Source organism: Parus major, chromosome Z, assembly GCF_001522545.3.
Source record: "Parus major isolate Abel chromosome Z, Parus_major1.1, whole genome shotgun sequence".
NCBI lineage: Eukaryota > Metazoa > Chordata > Aves > Passeriformes > Paridae > Parus > Parus major.
The window spans coordinates 8,706,637-8,721,466 of NC_031799.1; the positions used below are offsets into that span (position 1 = coordinate 8,706,637).

The 14,830-nt window shown below is 45.3% G+C and overlaps 2 protein-coding genes across 5 annotated transcripts in view; both read left to right on the forward strand.

Moving 5' to 3' along the window:
• LOC107216205 (phospholipid-transporting ATPase ID-like) overlaps positions 1-14,352 on the forward strand; it is an 85,692-nt gene extending 71,340 nt beyond the window's left edge. For all 3 annotated transcript variants that reach the window (XM_015652928.3, XM_015652926.3, XM_015652929.2), the window contains exons 22-28: positions 1,489-1,672; positions 3,219-3,442; positions 4,784-4,867; positions 5,894-6,139; positions 7,464-7,602; positions 9,492-9,622; positions 11,543-14,352. In XM_015652928.3, coding sequence (XP_015508414.1) covers positions 1,489-1,672; positions 3,219-3,442; positions 4,784-4,867; positions 5,894-6,139; positions 7,464-7,602; positions 9,492-9,622; positions 11,543-11,764 — 1,230 coding nt within the window. In that variant the 3' untranslated portion in view covers positions 11,765-14,352. The remainder of the gene's footprint in view (positions 1-1,488; positions 1,673-3,218; positions 3,443-4,783; positions 4,868-5,893; positions 6,140-7,463; positions 7,603-9,491; positions 9,623-11,542) is intronic.
• A 97-nt stretch (positions 14,353-14,449) lies between these two features.
• The window catches only part of RUSC2 (RUN and SH3 domain containing 2), a 58,602-nt gene continuing 58,221 nt past the window's right edge, over positions 14,450-14,830 (forward strand). For both annotated transcript variants that reach the window (XM_015652917.3, XM_015652919.3), the window contains exon 1: positions 14,450-14,633. The gene's annotated coding sequence lies outside the window, so the exon portion shown is untranslated. The remainder of the gene's footprint in view (positions 14,634-14,830) is intronic.

Consider the following 14,830-nt stretch of genomic DNA (forward strand, 5'->3'; position numbering starts at 1 on the left):
TCCTATTCCATCCCTTCAGCCTGCAGCACAGACCCTGAGTGCTGTGCTACCAGAACACCACTGGCAATGATGGCAAAGCTTGCTTTATAGTCCTGGGAAAACACACACTCACCCACACCCTGGAAAGGGGATATGTCCCAAAACTCACATCTGGGATGTGTGGGAGCAGCCAGTCCACACAGAATAGTCACAGTGGGTTTCACCAAGATTATGGCTTTCTCCTTGGTGGGGACCACAAGGAGAGTGCAGACAAATCTAGATGTCATTTACTTGTTTCTATGAGCTTGGACAGTGGTAGAAGTGCTGATACTGTCCCACATGCAGCACCTGCTCAGTGCTCTATCCCTGCAGAGGGGTGGGAGGGCACTGCTGGGCTGTGCACACATCTGATGTTGCCTGAACAAGGCAGTAAACAGAAACTTGTCAGCATCCTCATTGGCATCATCATGCCAGTTGATTTGTATGCAGTTGCACCATCAGTATACAAAGTGATAACATTTTGGTGGCGATGTGCAGGGAGGATGTTGAGGTAAAAGCCATCTCTGACTGCACTGACCAGCAGTACTCAGGCTGAACCGCTAAAAGGTCTCTTGTTGAGCAAGCCTCATGCAAGCCTCAGCAAGCTGCCATGGCAGAGGAAAAAGGGGACACTGGTGAGTCACAGCTCTGTGTTTCAAAAAGAAAGAGTTTGTGGCCTAAGGACAGTCTGCCTTACACAGACAGGGAAATGGGCCTGCTCTAATGGATCTGAGCAGGAGCAAGCCTTGTAGATTCCTTCAGTACATGTCTGCTAAAAAGAGACAACAAAGAACAGACCCAAAAAGCATGATCTGAAAGAAATATGAAAGGCTCACATTGCTCCCTCCTCCTCATGCAGAGCTGGAGGGGTGACTAGACATCCAATTATCTGAATGCTTCTCAAATATAAATAACACAGCTGACTGATTTAAAAGGTCGGCACTCAGACTAAAGCAGCCTTCTTCCTGATTTTGTGTTTTGCTTTGTCATGCCCACCTGAGCTTGACTTCTTACATGTTTTTTTTTTTTTTTCAATTAAGCACTTTACAGATTGAAATCTTTCCTATTTATCTCCCAGAGCTTAAATAGTAATCCAAGAGGCATGAGCAGAAACTCTCTCACATGGAGATACACAAGATTGTCTCAGGGCCTGCAGCAGTTTCTTGCTCTTGGAGTTTGACACTTCTGCCCTCTGTCAGGTTACATCAGCGTATGCCCAGCTGTTGTTCATACTCAGCTGTGGTGCATACCCAGCTGTGGTGCAGATCCAGATGTGGTGCACCCAAAGTGCAAGCTCGTAGGTGTAGGATGCATGGCATGATGTGCAGCGTGGATGTGACTGGGTGGATGGATTCACCCACACGAGTGTAGGAGCCTGTCTCAGCTGTCATGGCCACCTCATTGCATCCTCTTTGTCCGGCTGGGAGCTGCTGCAGGCCTGCCTTGAACGCTCCCTTCCCTCCTTTCCAGGCTTATGCGCTGGAAGGGAACCTGGAGCTGGAGCTGGTGAGAACTGCCTGCATGTGCAAAGTGGTGATCTGCTGCCGGGTGACTCCCCTGCAGAAGGCCCAGGTGGTGGAGCTGGTGAAGAAGTACAAGAAGGCTGTGACCCTGGCGATCGGAGATGGTGCCAATGATGTCAGCATGATCAAAAGTGAGTGATGGCCAACAGCCAGCATGATGTAGCAGACTGACTCAAAGAGGTATTTGCTCTCTGAGGTGGGCTAGCAGCAGGAACATGTATTTGAGTTCCTCCTGTACTACCCTCTTTGTAGAAATGAGTGTCTGTCTCCCAGATTTTGGCAGATCTCTACAGAGCACTCTCACTACAGGTTAGTTGTGTCTCCTGCCTTCTGTGTCACACTGGGCTCCTTCAGGAGCTAAGGTTGCACTAAGTGCCCATTTTTTTGTTGCTACCTTAGAAAGGACAAAATGGTTGATTTCAATGGTCTTACAGGCCTTTTCCTACCTAAATGACTCTGTGATTCTATGAAAAGCCCACAAGAATTGTGATGTGTCAATCAGTGTGTCTGCATGGCCACCATCACAAGGGCAATGTATATATCAAACAGTTTATGTCATAGAGTGCCTGATTGAAAGCAAAAATAAAATCTTTGTGCCTGTAACTGTTCTCTATAGTATTATGTGGGGTGGTTTTTCCAGCATTTCTTTGTGTCAGGGTTGTGTTTGTTAATTATCTCCCTTGAGTTGCAGATGATGGGCTTCCAGGCCTCTCCATCCTTGAGCATCATTTGATGCTGCATTACCTCAGTGAATTTATGAAAATAAGTCCTAACTAGGTATAATTAAATTAAGATTATTCAGAAAGACCTACTGCTAATCTTCCTCGTGTTAATTTGCAAGAATTGATTAACTGGAGCCTTTTAATTAAGAAATAAAAGGCTAAGTAGAGAGCTTCAAGGGAGATAAGTCAGGCAGTCAGCAAAGAAAAGAGAAGAAAGTTAAAGTGTACATAATAATTAGAAACTAACCTACTTCTCCCCCAAGAGGATTGAGACTTTGGGATTTTATCAGTTCAGTTCAGTGGAAACCTCTGAATCTAACCAACCTTCAGCCATTAAGATTGTATTCATTAGTTAAAGCTGTATAATTAGCTGTCACATTAAACTTATGTCCATGTTTAATAAACGCAAGTTGCTATTAAAAAAAATGTGACTCTTCTATCTAATTATTTGATTGAACTAATAAAGCCCAGGAAATTTAAAAAGGCTACAGTCTGCCTTTTAGCACAGTGTCTGAGAAATTTTAAAATGGTTTGAAGATTTTGGGATGATTTTTTAAGGCAGCTGGAAGGACATGCATGAATGTAAATAAAAGTCACATGTCAATACAAATTAAAGTTATTGTTTCATAACAGCAGCCGTTATGAACAGCAGTATTTGTGCTGTTGGAAAGCGTTCAGAAAAAAAACCATAAACTGTCACTGAACCTATAATTTCATTCAAATAATGAAAGCCCACTTACGGGAAATGTATCAGAGAGCCAAATTCATAGTGCTGCTGAAAGAATTAGTGCACCAAAATTCTTTTGTTTCTTTTGTTTTTTAACAACTTTTCATTCTGACTTTTTATGAAGGCTGTGAGGGAATTAGCACTGCTCAGTGCAGGGTAACTAATTTTTAAAATGGGGCAGTGAAAACTCTCGGTGTAATGACGTGATCAATGACACTCTTGTTGCAGCTGCCCACATCGGGGTTGGCATCAGCGGCCAGGAGGGGATGCAGGCGGTCCTGTCCAGTGACTTCTCCTTCGCACAGTTCCGCTACCTGCAGCGCCTGCTCCTGGTCCACGGACGGTGGTCCTACATCCGCATGTGCAAGTTCCTCAAGTACTTCTTCTACAAGAATTTTGCCTTCACCCTGGTGCATTTCTGGTATGGTTTCTTCTCTGGCTTCTCAGCACAGGTAGGTTTGGCTTTGGTTTTGTCAGGGACATGGAGATATTCAGAGGGCAGCACCTCACCTGTGAAGACGGGCTGAGGGAGGAGGGCTGGTTCAGCTGCCAGATGAGAAAGCTTCAGGGAGATCTTGGAGCACCTTTAATACCTAAAAGTGCTACGAGAGAGCTGATGGGGAACTTCTTAGCAGGGCCTGTTGCAATACGACAAAGGGTAATGATTTTAAAGTAAGCTTAGATTGATACAACAAAGTTTTTTTCCAGTGAAGTTCATAAATCATTGACAGAAGTTTCCCAGAGAGGTGGTTGATGCCCCCTTCCTGGAAACATTCCAGGTCAGGTTGGATGGGGCTCTGAGCAACCTGACCTAGTTGAAGATGTCCGTGCTGATTGCAGAGAGGCTGGTTTAGATGAATTTTACAGCACTCTTCCAACCAAAACCATTCTATAAGTCTATTTCTAGCATTTTCGAGCAAAGTGTATGGAAACATTTTACAAGGAAATAAACTAAGCCATTCCTCCCATCTCTCTGAACAAACTCAGGTCTGTCTTCTTCAGCCACAAAAAGCAGATATTGCTGCCTCCATAGTACTGCTGCTGGAGGATGGAATCGTGGAGACAGAATACATATATTATAGAATCATATAATCATTAAGGCTGGACAAGACCTCCAAGATCATCAAGTCCAGCCATGAACCCAATACTGCCAAATTTACCACTAAACCATGTCCCCCAGTGCCACATCCACATGTTTTTTAAATACTGACCACCCTTTCAGTGAAGAATTTTTTCCTAATATCCAATGTAAACCTTCTCTGCATTTCAGGTGCATTTTGAAGCATGTATGTCACTTGCAGGAATTTCAGAAGTATTCAACGTGATTACAAACATCAGCTGATGACACAGATTAGAGTTTGGTGCAGATCTTGTAAGATCTAGGCTTGTGCTGTTAGCATATTTGGGGCAAGCAGTTTAACCCTGAGATGCCTGTGGGCATCAAGAGCTTGCAAGATGAGTACACCTAGAGTGAAAATACTGGTGTTGGCTCACGGCAGACCAGCCTCCAACTAAACACAGATGTGGGAGTACAGATATCCAGTGGTTGGGAGTGCAGGGCGGTGCAGAGGCATCCTGCTCTGGCTACAGCCAGCAATGGGTGCTGAGCAAAATGGGTTGGCAAAATGTGATCCCTCTCCTGTTTAGGAATGCTGAGCTCGAGTCATCTCATCCCTTTTGTCTCAGTTAACATCTCTAACCAAGGTGTTGCAGCACGTAATTGCATTTACTTTCAAAGAAATGGAAAATACAGCTTTTTGCTAACTTCACATTGTTTTTGTTTTTTTCCCCAGACTGTCTATGATGAGTGGTTCATTACACTTTACAATTTGGTATACACCTCTCTCCCAGTGCTAGGAATGAGTCTCTTTGATCAGGTACTGTTTCTGTAATCTCTTTGGGGATTTTATTCATAGGGGTTTTGCCTCAGATGCTTTGAACTGGTCCCATGAAGCAAAAGCAGCTGACCTTTTGGATACATACTGTGGTAGCCCCTGAAATAATATCCTGATAATGAGAACTTGGACCACAAAAAAACGATGCACCAAAGAGAAGGTATATTCCCTCCTAGTCATATGTTTTGGTGTTAGATCGTCCTGTGAGGAGCAGGGAATTGATATAAATATGATTACCCTGATTTGGCTTGTAGATTTCAGTGTGTAATGAGATTTTTGGGTTAGGCTGATTTGGCCTGTAGGTTTCAGTATGTGATGAGATTTTTGGGTTAGGCTGCTGCCTACAGCACCAGCTGCCATTGCAACCCTCCCCTAGAGCCGTCATACCCTACTACCTGTGTTCCTGAAGCCTGGCAAGTGACTTCCTAATGACAGACAAAACAATTAATTTACTTGATCTTTGAAACCAGATTTTGCAAGTTCAGCCTTTCTAGTGAGTTCTTTCTGCAATAATTTCACACAAATTTCAACGTCACTGTTACTGTTGGACAAGACAAAGGAGTAGTAAAGCTGTTCCTATGCACAATTTACAAGTTAAATAAATAGGAATTGGCTACTTTCCAATGGTTCAGTGCTCCTCTCTGCACACTGAAGGATCCAAGTCAGACAGCCTTGCCTGTGTGGGGAGGTATTTTCTAACCCTTACCTTCCAGTCAATTCTCTGGAGAACAGACGGTGCAGTCTGCTTTAGATGAAGTGTATATTCTTTCTTTTTTTATCAGCTGTCAATTTTTTTTTTTTTTTAGCACAAGAAAGGTAAAATACATTATGGAAAATATGCCCAGGTGACCTTGGGATGTGCCATGCCAGTAAGCACAACTGAGTGAATTGTGTGCTGTGCCTTTCCTCATGGAAATGCATGTCACAGGGACATGGCAGCCCTGACTGGGTCTGTGTGTTTGGTTGGGTAGCTGCCAGTAAATCTGACTGTCTACTCTCTGCTTTCAGGATGTGGATGATCGCTGGAGCATGCTGTTCCCTCAGCTCTATGTGCCTGGCCAGCAGAACCTCTACTTTAACAAAGTGGTGTTTGTCAAGTGCATGTTGCAAGGGATCTACAGTTCCCTCATCCTCTTCTTCATCCCCTATGGGGCCATGTACAATACAGTGAGGAGTGATGGGAAGGCCATTGCTGACTACCAGTCCTTTGCTCTGATGGCTCAGACCTGCTTACTGATCGTGGTGTCTGTACAGGTAAGGCATCTCCAAGGTAAAATTTTTAGGAATGAGTTGTTGTTTCATGATGGGAGCATCTGGAGGGCCAGTTGGGGCCTTGACAGCATTATATTTCCTACTGCACCGTGCATTCTTGCAAAAATAAGTTTCTTGACATCAGATTAGTCTCCTCAGTTCAACAGAATGAGAGATTTGTATGTTATAAAAGATCAGGGTGACAGGATATAAGAGTCTTTGCCGTGGGAAGATTGCAGTCATAAGAGACAAATCAGTTAAGACAGGGAATAGAGAAGGACATGTTCCAGTTTTGTGGGAAGGGTTTGGAGCACAGGACTGTCTGTCTGCCATCAAGCAGTTATTTATAGGTTCTCCATTATGGAGATGTCTCTGCAGCCTAGCCCAGTGCATGATGTATATGTGACGCAGCCTGAACTTCCTGGAAGAAATAGCTATGGCTTGGTGGTAGAAAATTCAGATGGTACTATCAGGATGAGAGAGATTTCTTGAAAGAAAACCAATCAATCACACTTCCCTGGATAACAGTTTCTGCTGTCTCAAGTCTTTGCAGGCTTGTTCTCCTAACTTTCAAGGCTACATCACAGCTTAGGAGCGGGGAAATAAAGCCTGACTCATGTGAACTTACTGTGTTCAGCTCTGGGGCCCTCAGCATAAGAAGGATGAGGGCCCATTGGAGCAAGTCCAGAGAAGGGCCATGAAGTTGATGAGAGGGCTGGAGCACCTCTGCTAAGGAGGCTGAGAGCATTGGGGTTGTTCAGCCTGGAGAAGAGGAGGCTCCAGGGAGACCTCACTGCAGCTTTACAGCACTTACCAGGGACCACAGGAAAGCTGGGAAGAGACTTCTGTCAGGGCATGTAATAATAGAAGAAGAGTTACTGGCTTTGAAATGAGAGTGGGGTTAGATTAGATAATAGGAGCAAATTCTTCCCTGTGAAGGTGTTGAGGCATAGTCACAAGGTGCGCTGAGAAACTGTGGATGCCCCATCCCTGGAAGTGTTCAGTGTCAGGATGGATGGGGCTCTGAGCAACCTGGTCTGGGGGAAGGTGTCCCTGCCTGTGGCAGCAGGGTTGGAACAGGATGATCTTAATTAAGTCCCTTAATATTCTGTCACCAGGACTGGCCACCATGAATGCTTGAGAAGAGGGCAGCAAGGATAAATGTAGTAATCTTGCCTTGAATGGTTTCTCAGAATCTTATTATTTGTGACTTGTTATTTCTTGAGACTTAAATGAAAAACATTCTCAGGGGGAGATGTACAAAGCAGAGGAAAATCTGCTATTTAAGGAAGGCACTGACAATAGCTGCACTGCTCTGTTCTTTCAGATTGGCTTGGACACCTCTTACTGGACAGTTGTGAACCAGTTCTTCATCTGGGGCAGCCTTTCTGTTTATTTTGCTATCACCTTCACCATGTACAGTGATGGCATGTACCTGATCTTCACAGCCTCCTTTCCCTTCATTGGTAAGCCTTGGGACAAATCTGAATTGTGCTCAGAACAGACATACTGCAGGGCTTAAAGTTTCCAAATATTTCTATGTATATTTCAGGCTATATTGATTTTCTTTGCTGCAAAAAATGCCAGAATATTTCTGAGGGTTGCTGGGATTTATTTTGAATCCCATTCATCCAGGTGAATGTGTGCCATGTTTCCTTCCTTGTGTAAGAGTGGACATTCTCATGCAGTCATGGGAATGGTCCTTTAAATAAACTTAATGAGCTGGATGGAATACTGTTCTATATTTGGGTTCCAGGTAGAAAATTTTTACAGCTAACTAGGGGTATCTTATTTGTAGGTGTGGGAACTTTATAAATAAATAAACATTTTGGCCTAGGAAGGCACAGAAGCACAACATCCAGTCAGGCATGAGAAAAATGCCATGTGATTATGGTGAGCCTTCTGCCAAGTTAAATGGCAAATCCCCCAACATCAAAACATACCAGTGGTGACCAGGTCTTTGTAGCTATTTTACATAACAGATTTCTGAACACATGCAAAAAATGAAGGTCAAAAAACTGAGTCCATGTCCAGAGACTTTGACCAGGAAGAACATGTGAGTAAGCGAAGTAATTCAGGTGTTTTTAATTGCACTGTGCATCCATACCCAATATAGATACAGTATTGTAATGAGTCTCTACTTCTGAAATCCCAGAATTTTCTGTTAAGTCTCAGATTTTTGTATTAATCTATGCCTTCATTTTTTACTGACTTTTTCAGAAAAAATTTGTTTTGTCTATCTTGACTCCAGCAGCAAGGGCCTTAGTCAAGTTAGAAATATCTGAGATGCAGGTCAGTTGTTGCAACATATTTTTTCAAGAAGATGATCACATCTACTTTGAGATGGCTTTTAGAAACAGAAGTGCTGAATGAGAGAAGACATATGAATGTCTGTTCAGTTTCCCAAAGCAGGTGGACAATTGGTCTGGATGATCTTGACGGTCTCTTCCCACCTTGAGGATTCTATGATGATTCTAACTCACTTGCCAGGGGTATCTCATCTGCTGCTCTCTTATTACTACATTGGCCAAAGAAGCCATAATGCTGAAGGCTACTTAATAAAGTCTCAATCTTCATTTTTGAGGAAAGTGTTTCTAGTCTGGACTGAGACAACTTGTTTACTTAAATTTCAGTGAAGCTGTATTACAGCAGAATTTGGCCAACTGGAAAGAAAACATTCAGCAAATATACTGCCAACACCAGCATCATTAAGCCCTGTAATGAGGGTTTTGCAGACTGTTTGTTCTATGTTACATCCCTCAGTTTTGTAAAAGCTAGAAGTGAGCACTTTGGTTTCAAAGGAGGTGTCACTGACATGCCCACCACATGGCAGTGGTGCTGCCAATATCCCCATTAGGCTACACTGTCTGTTCAGGTCCTCAGAGCCACACATGCTCCTCTCATAAAGGGCTGTGATTCCCATCACCTGCTGGGCAAAGCCAGTACTCCATATCGTTTAGGAAATGGTGCTGGGAAGCAGGAAAGGAGTATCCCTCCCTTTGCACTAGAGTCCTGGCAAAAACAGGGAGTCCTGGTCTGCTGCTTAAGGTCTCCTGAATGTTTATGTCAATCCTTTGCTGTGATTTGACTCTTCACAGAGAGAAAAGATTCCCTCTGAGATCCTTGTCCACTTGGGTTGTTGCTGCAATCATGTCTGGACATTGCATTTTCCTTTGCTCACCTCAGTGACACTGGCTTTGCAGCTCTCTCTACTGCCAGTTGGTTTCTCTCTTGGAGATGATGTCTGCCTTGTATTTTGGTCTGTTTGTCAGGTGATCTGAAGTCCCAGAGAGCAACAGGGAAAAATGGTGGGAGGTGCTGCTTTTACTGTTTCAATCACATGTTTGTTTTCCAGGTACGGCTCGGAACACCCTCAGCCAACCAAACGTGTGGCTGGCCATCTTCCTCAGCATCACCCTCTGCGTGCTGCCCGTGGTTGGCTTTCGATTCCTGAAGGCTCAGTTAAAGCCAACTCCCAGTGACAAAGTAAGGAGATTCCTTACTAAACCAAAAATCCTGCTTACCATGGCCTCGGCTGACCGTGGAGCCACATTGCATGGGCTTGGCATCACCTGGAGTGTGTGTCTGTGTGGGTGCAAGTGCTGACATCCATCTGTCCCTTACTCCCCAGAGAAGGAGGATTGAATTCGGGGTTTGGCACGATTCAAACCATCTGCAGCTGGGACCAAGGCTGAGATTATTTAACTGTGGATTAGACTGCTCTGAGGCAGGAAAGCTGCGCTATTTTTAGGTGCAGGGTTTAAGTGCTGTGGCTCAGTGGCAAAGGAGTGGCTGTTCCTCCTGCCCTGAGACTGTGGAATTTTTAGCCTGGCAGACCTCAGGCTTTCATCCTCCACCAAGGAATATATGTCTCCTGGGGATTTTTTTCATCTATTTCAGAATTTACTTTTTGTAGACAATGGCAATATGCCCCCTCTGGAACCAGCGTCCCTCCCAGTCTCGGGAATATGAAGTTGCGGGTACCTGGGCAGTGATGAAGTGGGCAGGGAGTGCACTGCTCACTGCAGCCAAGGGAGCCCTCAAGATCATCTGCACACACAGAGCTCCCCGAGCTCGCTTCCAAGCAGGAACATTTGCTGAATGTTACTGCCACCTCGTGCTTCCTTCCTCTCCCTGCACCCAGCTGAGGCCAATCGGTGTCACAGCACAGCCCCCGGGGAAAGCACCGCAGATAATGCCCTCCCTGCTCATCCTTGGGATGTCTGTGGGGCTCCACAGGTTCTGTGTGACCATAGGAGAACATGCCAGGGGAATTCTCAGCCCTTGCAGAGAGGGTAGGTGGGTGCTAGAGAAGACTGCTGGGTAGGGAGGTCCTTGCAACACAGTTCAAGGCAGTTTGGGGGTGTAAAAATGGGCTGAGTTTCCCCCAGCTGAGCTGAAGTCCAACACAGCTGCCACCCAGAATGTCAGTCACACTGCTGAGGTTGAGTGTCCCTCTCTCTCTAGCACAAAATTACTTTTCTGCCTCTTCTTGGAAGTGAATGGTCACAGGAGAGGAGTGGGTTTCCAGCTCTGTGGAGTACCCCAGCTGGCAGTAAACAGGCTTGATGTTTAGAGATGCCGAGCACCTGCCAGGGTCATTGCAAGAAGCACAGGAGTCTGGCAGCTGGGCATTCTGTTGAGCCACAGGCTCTCCAGAGCAGCCTCCTACATTAGACAGCCCCATTCTGAAAAGGCCCTTGACAGCAGATTAACTCAGTGGCCATCTGAGAACAGAAAGCCTATACCTGCAAATAAAGTGCAATATTTATTTCCCATTGCCAAGGAATACAGGAATCTCTCTATTATCCCTGTAAGTGTTCAAGGCCAGGTTGCATGGGGTGTTGATCTACCTGATCTAGTAGCAGCAGGGTTGAGATCATCATCAAGGTCCCTTCCAGCCCAAGGCACTCAATCTAGAATCTACAATTCTATAACAATCATCATTATAATCATAAAAAGCTTTTAGGTATCAGAAACTCTCTTTAGTAGTCTGTTTTCTGTATTAAATATGCCAATTCTTTAAAGTTTATTTATTTTCTGGAATTTTTACTTGTTGAGATGACTTTCACATTTTGGATGATTTGACTGAAAGTCCTACAGACATAACCCAACCATGGCATTGCAGAGCTGCTGGAAATACATAGAAATCATTCCCTCCCATGACTTACAGATGATGCTCCCATTAACATAGAATAGAATAGAATAGAATAGAATAGAATAGAATAGAATAGAATAGAATAGAATAGAATAGAATAGAATAGAATAGAATAGAATAGAATANGCCCTCTCCTCATTTTTGTATTTGGATCCCTGCTTTTGTTTCCCTTTCTCTGCTCCTGTTCTATTCTGCTGGTGCATAATGATGCACTTTCCACCTTTTCCACCTTATTTTCTGATTTCCAGGTCCTGATGAAGATCAAAGAAGCCAAAAAGCGGCCCCCTCCACCCTCACCCAAGCGACGCCTGCGCCGGACCAGCACCCGCCGCTCTGGCTACGCCTTCTCTCACCAGCACGGCTTCGGAGCACTCATCATGTCTGGGAGAAACATGAGGCCAAAATCACCTTTTGCCACAACGGGAACATTTTCACCAAATAGTGACAAATATAAACACAAAGGACTGTAACAAAAAAAATGAAAAACAAAAGAAAAAAGAAGGAGAGAAGAAAAAAGAAGAAGACACCCCCTCCCTCCCCCTTAAAAATTAGCAAACTAAACCAAAGTAAAGGGCTGCCAGGAGAGGAGACTATGATGCCTGCAAGGCACAGCCAGTGGCTGCTCAGACCTCTGCCCTCTGGGCTGCCAAATCACGGACTTGGGGCTTTCCTTTCACCCACGTGCACTCTCTGATTCCAGTTTCTTTTCCAAAGACATGTGCTGCTGCTGGGGAAGGTGGGCAGGGTGAGTTGGAGCGTGGATTTGTGTGGTGTCCCAGAGGGCCTCCCTGGCACAAGAGAGAATGTGCTGTGGGAGGCATCTCTGCTCCCTGAGATTGTTCATAATGCTATTTTTTTTTTCTCCCTCTAACTATATACCTCAGAGCAAAGAGAATTCCAGTCTGAGGAAAAGGTTGAGTTGGCAATGTCTTTCTCAGTCATGTGCCTTCATTTTTCTTCATGAATACACTCTGGGCTGTGTTACTGGGGTGACAGTACTGGCCCCAGGTGTGCCTTAGGTCCAGCCACGCAACCCACAAATCCACAGTCTATGTAATGTGTAATTTTGTAGCCTTTTGACTGTAATCCACTTTCTCAAGAGATGGCCAGTACCCAAACACCACCCTCCTCCCACATCTGCCATCAGGAAGTGCTGCAAGCTTGGAGAAACTCTTAGTTGGTCAAAGACCAAGAGCTGACACTCATCAGCCTTCCCTGATTTATCAGGGTTGCAAATCTGCTCTTATAAAGGATTATTGTCCTCAGAACCCTCTCAAGTTTTGTAACTGGGCACTAGACATCTTATTTAGACATAAAATAAAAGAGCAGAAGGCGCTCAGGCTTTCTTATGGATCAAACCATGAAATCTGGCCCCTGAGAAGCCCGTGCCAGGTTTAGGGCTCACCTGAGCTGCCAGCATGACACATCTGCTCTCCCTTAACAGAATGAGGTGTGTGCACATCTGGCTTGATGGTGATCACACCAGAATTATTGAAACCAGAAAAGCTATTTCATGGTCAGCAGCTGAAATAGCCTTTACTCCCCTGGTGCTGGGGCTCAGTGTAAGGGATGAAGCATGACCTGGTGGCTCCCTCACCCTCCCCAATGAGCAGAGTGGTCACAACTCAGAGGAGCTAAATGGGGCCTCAGGAGCCTCTGCAGTGTTTCATTGCTGCAGTGTTTCTCTGTGCTGGCTTAAATTTTACTTGGGAATAGGTTATCTGTCAAACAGGGGTGGTAGAGAGCCGAAAATCCTACAGTCTGACTGCCAGCAGAGGGACCTAAAATGCACAGATGCAGCTAAATACATGGTGATTTGAGGGACTGGGATTTGCTCACTGTTTCGTTACACCAACTCCATAATCAGCAGGGTTACTGGGTGGAAGGCCAGCGTGGCAGCATGAGAGTTTGTTCTGCCAGGACTGCTGAGCCGTCTAAATGAAGCTTTTTTTTTTTTTTTTCCTTTGTGCGCAGGACGAAGCCCTGGCTGTTGTTAGGTTTGGGGTTTTTTCATTTGTTTCTCTTTTTTACTGAGGTTGGGGTTTTTTTCAGCTCCTTTATAAAAATTTAGACTCCTTCCTTCATTTGAATTGGATTTTTTTGTGCAGTAACCATTTGATATTTATGAGATTTTGCTGTGAGCCTCTGAGCTGTCAGTGGAGGCAGTGCATGATGGCAAGAGTCCAGCCATGTCCCCATTTCATGGAACACCCTGCTGCCTGTGGTCCCAGTTTCAGCAATAACTGCATGAGATTAAGCTCTAATAGAAGGTTTCATCTCCTTGTGTTTAACTCGGTGCAGGAAAGGAAAAGAAGACCCCAAACTAGTTTGTTGCACCTGCTGCTTGGGGAGACTTGTCACTAACTGTGGTATTAAATTTCAGCATGGCCAGTGCAAAACCATAGCTGGGACTGGATCCAGATTTCAGTGTCTGGGACCTGCTTGCTAGGGAAGGAGTAAATTATCTGCTGATCTCCCCTGCAAGGAGACACCTAAGTCAGAGCCTGCACTCTGGCTGAGGAAACCACTGTGATAGTGCTTGTCACCTCCCCCTGATTTACCATTCACTTTGCAGAGACAATCATGGCTTTCTGATCAGGATTATGTTTTTCACAGTCAGCCTCCCCGGGGTTAGAGGAAAAAGGAGAATTTGTGCAGATAAGCAGACATCCCCATGCTACCCAGACTGGTCTATGGACTGAAAGTCCTATCAAAGCTTCTTCCTGGCATCTGATGCAGCAGAATATATTGCAGAGCAGCAGAGGTGCTGACAGAGCAAGGAAAATCTGACACTGTGCCTCTCCTCTCAAACGGTTTACGTGTAGAGTACTCACCTTCTGGCTAAAAGGGGATTTGAAAATGTTGGCTACGACATGTAGGGGATAATAAAGCTGTTGGTGAGCTTGCACCAGACACAATTCTTTCAGTGGTTTGACACAGCATTTGAAATACGTCAGCTGGCAGTGATGTCTGTCCTACATCACTCCTGATTTTGTAAAATAATTGTTTTGTTTTTGTTTTTGTTTTTCAAATAAAAAGAGAATATCGGGATGATAGATTCCTTGGCACTCTGTTAATTGCTGTAACAAGTTTATAACCAGAAGTGCACGGGGAGATGGTCTGTGGGACAGCGGATCATAGATGGCAACCCTTTTCATCCGGTATCCTGCCGCGGGAAGCACACAAATTCCCAAAATTTTCCATCCTGGCTAGGATGTTTTAAGAGGAAACTTAGAGGAAACGTCAGACATCCTTAGGCGGAGGACCCGGTGGGGGCGGGCAGCGTCGAGAGCCCGCCCCGAGGAGCGGCTGTAAACAGCGGAGCGATGCGGGAGATCGGTAAGGGACGGTGGCAGGGCGGGCGGGAGAGTGCGGGGATTGTGAGGGGATTGTGAGGGGATTGTGCGGGAATGATGCGGGAATGATGCGGGAATGGTGCGGGAATGGTGCGGGGAGGAGCGGGGTCGCTGCTTCTCGTGTGCGCGGTGCTCTGCTTGGCTCCCCGGGGGAGGTCACACCGTGTGTCATCGTCTGTG